The sequence below is a fragment of the Azolla caroliniana genome, unplaced genomic scaffold (assembly GCF_043228905.1).
Source record: "Azolla caroliniana isolate FFs.n. ecotype wild unplaced genomic scaffold, voAzoCaro1.0.p SCAF_141, whole genome shotgun sequence".
NCBI lineage: Eukaryota > Viridiplantae > Streptophyta > Polypodiopsida > Salviniales > Salviniaceae > Azolla > Azolla caroliniana.
Window position 1 is genome coordinate 8,350 of NW_028230576.1, and position 5,273 is coordinate 13,622.

Here is a 5,273-nt window from a genome sequence, read left to right on the forward strand (position 1 = left end):
GTGGCAAGTATGGCCAACTTTTCGTGTGTGGACTTGATAGAGTTACCTCATGGTATAATGATGAGATGCAACTCTCTTTCCCTTCACGTTAGGCATCTCCTTGTCACTCTCAGATGCATACTTATATTTAGGGAAGTTTTCACTTCTTTGTGTATGAAGAAAGTATGTTTGCACTTTCTCAAAATTATATCGATATATTCTCGACCCAAAAAAACGACGTTTTATTCCAATAAAAGAAGCATGGTAGACTACCTCTCTCTACTCAATTAGAGATTTGTTTCCTCTCTTTTTAAAAGAAAAGAAAAAACCATGCATTTCTATTAATTGTACGAAAGGTCTATTAGAATTACTATTGTAGCCTAATTCGGAGGATAATGAAAGAACAAAGTAATGAAATCATTACAAACACACTATGTTATGTATCCTCGAGACCTCTATGAAGAAGAAGAACCCATGTAGCAGAACGTATCAACAAGACATGTATTGGCATACAAGATTATGTATGCTAACAAAAAAATCGTAAAAGAGGCAAGGTGAGATTTCTGTCCTTTCCTTATTTCTCAATGCTCACACACACACTCACTCTCTTTCTCTCTCTCATCCCCTCATAAGTCTTTGATATGCTATACAAGGTCACACCAACAAAGAAATCGAAGAAACTACGTGTATTCCCATACAAGGTCACACCAACAAAGAAATCAGAGGAAATACATGAATTGACATACAAGGTCACACGAACCACGAGATCGAAGAGGTGAGATTTCTTTCCTCCTTCTATCTCTCTCTTTCTCTCTCTCACTCTCATCCCCTCTCATAACTCTTTGATCGGAATGGGTTATTTGACAGAACATAGAAATAGATTTCGGAGAAAGGCGGAAATCTACATGCAATTTGAATATTGAGACCATATGAATAGATAGGTTTGAGAAAAGACTTGGTATTAGACCTTAGTAGGAGAAGAAGAAGGGTGGAGGTTTTCAATAAAGTAAGGGATATAAATGTAAATTTATAGAAGGTGAAGGATACATTTATCAGTATGTGATAATAAGAAGAAGTATACATCCTTATAAGTTATACATATTAACATCTGAGAGAGAGGGAGAGAGACACTAAGAATAAGATGGTATTTGATGAAGACCCTGTTCCTATAACACAAAAAGACTCTGTTCTTGTCAATCTCAATGAAACTCCTCTTCCTTTACATGAGCTAATCATTGTTGGTGTTCACAATACAGCTGAAGAGCAGAGGATTAATAGGTATGTGGATCATTTTTTCACATATATATATATATATATATATATATATATATATATATATATATATGTATGTATGTATGTATGTATGTATGTATGTATGTATGAGACAGATAGACAGACAGAAACAGAGTGATTGTAGAATTCCATGGATGCTTTTTTATATATTAGAGAGAGAGGAGATAGCATTCAAAAGATGAAAAGGGTTGAATTTGCTCTCATTGTTGCTATTAGGGAGATTAGTAAGAAGATTGAGATGCCTAGTCAAGCAGCCCTAGCAACAACTTCTTCTTCCCCGATGATATCAGAAGATGAAGGTTCAGCTCTCGATTGCGACCTCACATTATCGCCATCGACCGCTATCAGGGCATTTGCAACATCAGTAGGGAGGGAAGAGATGAACCAAAAGCACTCAAATGACAATAACACGGCTGCCTATTTCTTATGGCCGGCTTCATATCGGCCCCATGGCCGTGCCGAAGACAGGACAGCATACTTCCACGGTCTTCAGAAAGAGTCTGATGATGTGGAGATGAGTGAAAAAGTTCCTTGTGGACAACAAGCAACAACTTTGTTGGATGTCATGACCATCCGAGCCTACCATAGTAAAAGACTCCGGAGAGCAAGCCTTGGGACTGCCGTCGGATTTCGGACCAGAAGAGGAGCCTTGACTTCTATCCCGGCCATCATTGTCCTTGTTGCTCGGAAGGTCCATACAGCATGGCTCCACGATGGCCAACGACTTCCCGTATACCTCGAGGTGAGCTGTCTCGGATCTTGTCATCGTCCAAATGAAATGAGATGTGATGTGATGCAATAAGCCTCTCTTCTTCTTGAAAAGTGTATATATATAAATATAAATATATTGGTGAAAAACTCCTAGATGCCGCAAAGCTTTTTCTCTATTTCCCCAGACATTCCAAACTTTTCATTATTTCTTCAAAGGCACTTGGACAACCCCTGAAATAAAGAATAGTGGTGAATGAATTGACCATACAATTTCTTGAATGCATGTAAAATTTAAATGCTGGAGATTGGGTTAACCGAGGGATTTGGGCAAATGAAGAAAACCCCGGGGGGGTATTTCAGATTTTACCCAAACACATATAATTCTGAAAAAGTAGTGTTTTTAAATATTGAAGTTCTATCAAGGAGATCAATCAAGTAATAGTTGTTGTTTTATACAAACAAAGGCTCAACAATTTCTTGTTCTCTCAAGGGGCCAGGAGGTATATGGTGTGATGTGGATGTGGTAGAATTTGCATACTATGGAGCTCCAGTGATTGCTCCAAAAGAGCAAGTTTACACCGAACTCGTGGAAGGCTTACGTGGAGGTGATCCGTGCATCGGCCCTGGATCTCAAGTACGAAATTCATCCGAAAATAACCTAAAAGTCTCAAAAAAACTTAAACCCTAGACCTCTGAAAAGCACTATGATGGACATTTTTCTGAAATTCCTTACTTTTGTTTTCAGCCTTTTGTCTTGAGGTAGTTGTTTCTTGTCCAGGTTGCAAGTCAAGAAACGTATGGCACCCTCGGAGCCATTGTGCAAAGTCGCGTAGGTGCTCACCAGGTGGGCTTTCTGACGAATCGTCATGTGGCTGTCGACTTGGATTATCCAAACCAAAAGATGTTCCATCCTCTTCCACCTAATGTTGGTCCAGGTGTTTACCTTGGGGCAGTAGAAAGAGCAACCTCTTTCATCACCGATGAGAGATGGTATAGTATCTTTGCAAGTCTAAACCCAGGTGTGTTCTCTCTCAGATTTAAACTTTAAGGAAATTTACGAAAGTATCCGTCGTGCATTTGGAGAATTCTGAAAACACTAGGAAAATCTTGAGAGTTACATGAAAATGAGGGGTATTTTGGTGAATTTCCAAAACTAACATTATATATTGGTCACTTTGTTTTTTGAATGTTACCAGAGACATTCGTCCGTGCTGATGGTGCTTTCATCCCATTTGCTGAGAGCTTTGACATGTCTAGAGTTACGACCACTATCAAAGGTGTGGGTGATATGGGGGATGTCTATATGATAGATCTGCAAGCTCCCATTAGTAGTGTTGTGGGTAAGCAAGTGGTCAAAGTTGGTAGAAGCTCGGGGCTAACTAAAGGTAGCATTATGGCATATGCTCTAGAGTATAATGATGAGAAAGGCATCTGCTTTTTCACTGACTTTCTCATTGTGGGTGAGAATAAACAAGCCTTTGATCTAGAAGGGGATAGTGGTAGTCTGGTGTTGTTGGTTGAAGAAAAGCCTAGACCTATCGGAATCATATGGGGTGGCACTGCAAATCGCGGACGATTGAAACTAAGAAGTGGTCATGGACCTGAGAATTGGACAAGTGGAGTCGATCTTGGGCGCCTTCTACAATGCCTACAACTTGAATTGATCACAAGCGATTCTTCATTAAAAGGCAAATCTCTATCAATGAAACCTTTTAAAATTCCCCCCAAATGTTTTGAAATTTTCAGGGTCATTGACAAGATTCATGAGGGGATAACGACTGTGCTAAATATCTTTGATGATCAAAAAAGCAAAACTTGTTTCTCTATTATGCTGAAATGTTGTTTTCTAATCTAAATATAATGTTTGAGACAATATGATTTGCTGTCTATGAGCAGAAGCTATTCAGCACCAAAAGCGCATGTCATCGAGTGATATGGTTGTGGGAGAATGCTGTTCAAAGTATTTTGCAATGAGCGAGGCGAACCGACCTTCTTCTTTCATGAATTCTTTCCTTCAAGTAGAGAGTCACATAAGTCAAGTGGCCCATGGAGATGTGGTGAGCTTTGAGAACAAGAGTGAAATGGATATAAATGATGGAGCAACATTAGTTTGCTCCAGGGACAAGGAGCCGATAGATTTCATGAAAGAATTGGATTTTGGAATGCAACGGAGAGAATATGGGCAGCACGCAGGTCTACCGGCATTGCATAAAGTGTGCTATGAAGACATTTCTTCCAGCTTACATCTATCAAATAGCAGGCCTAGTTGGTTATGAGGTTAATTCATACAATACAATACTCGGACTTTGTCTTGTAACATATGAGGTACTTTGTGAGGCTTTTTTATGTGTTTTGTTTGGTAGCATTTTGAATGTATATTAATAGTTACCTACTTATACAAGTTTAAATGAGACCCATTTTATATGAGATAATACTATGTATTTCAACCATTGGAATTATTGTTTTGTGATCATAGAAAGTCTAAGAGGTAGCAAGAAATTTGCAGTCATTTGTGAATGCAATCCTTTGGGAAAGTTCACTTTGAAGTTCTATAGGAGGGTGATCTTAAACCCCATCCAACAAGTGAACATTCTTACCGAGTACCATGGTATTGTCAATCCCCACCCAGTCCATTGCTTGATAACAGAATGCCGTATCCAACTATACTCCGAAGACAAGCGCGTGATTGCACATCTTAAAAGCATAATTCCAAGCATTTGGGCCTTATCATGGACCCTTTCAAGACGTTGCATTGATACATTTTTATGGAGGGATGTACATTGTTGATCAATTCTCCCAAGCTATGTCCATTCCAATATCAATCTAATGAGAGAACCCAAGGTCAATCCTCATCATGGTCTCAGCTGTTGTCATATATATCATATTCTGTATTGGTGGGTGTCAATAATCTTCCTCTCATGGTTGTGTCTTGGTGATTTATGTTCATAGGACCAATTCCAACAATATGGTTTTGTGTCTCGGTGATTTATGTTCATAGGATCATCATTCCAACTATTAGCTCTTGCCAAATGCCCGAAGTTTATTCATTGATTCAATCCTCATTGTCTAGGGCTCAACCCCATCTTATTGATCTCATTTGGTCTCCCTTGGCACAAATAATCTATCTAGACATTTTGGAACTCATGAAGTACAAGTTATGGATCAACTATCATCTTTAGATGTAAATTTATTTTCCAAAAACAATAATAAAATTGTGAGTCGTAATATATCCGATAACCATATAAGACATTAACAATGGTTAAAAAAACACTTATAACATTGACACAAAC

General features: G+C 38.6%; 1 protein-coding gene across 3 annotated transcripts; it reads left to right on the forward strand.

The window, feature by feature from the left end:
• The first annotated feature begins 396 nt into the window (after positions 1–396).
• LOC147849039 (protein NARROW LEAF 1-like) lies at positions 397–4,456 on the forward strand. 3 transcript variants are annotated; one of them, XM_087337854.1, is made up of 7 exons: positions 397–533; positions 633–754; positions 1,489–2,014; positions 2,474–2,617; positions 2,762–3,002; positions 3,180–3,671; positions 3,880–4,456. In XM_087337854.1, exons 3-7 carry the CDS (start codon positions 1,511–1,513, stop codon positions 4,257–4,259), a joined length of 1,761 nt encoding a protein of 586 aa, XP_087193980.1. In that variant the 5' UTR covers positions 397–533; positions 633–754; positions 1,489–1,510; the 3' UTR covers positions 4,260–4,456. The 3 variants fall into 3 exon arrangements, with proteins under 3 accessions (XP_087193980.1, XP_087193978.1, XP_087193977.1); XM_087337852.1 differs by lacking the exon at positions 397–533 and having other exon boundaries at positions 597–754; XM_087337851.1 differs by lacking the exons at positions 397–533; positions 633–754 and adding an exon at positions 1,007–1,257.
• The last annotated feature ends 817 nt before the right edge of the window (positions 4,457–5,273 follow it).

Coding starts and splice junctions, on each gene's coding strand:
- LOC147849039 (XM_087337851.1), top strand. CDS start 1,121: ATGGTATTTGATGAAGACCCTGTTCCTATAACACAAAAAGACTCTGTT. Junction 2,618..2,761: donor GCATCGGCCCTGGATCTCAA/GTACGAAATTCA, acceptor TTTCTTGTCCAG/GTTGCAAGTCAAGAAACGTA. Junction 3,003..3,179: donor CTTTGCAAGTCTAAACCCAG/GTGTGTTCTCTC, acceptor GAATGTTACCAG/AGACATTCGTCCGTGCTGAT.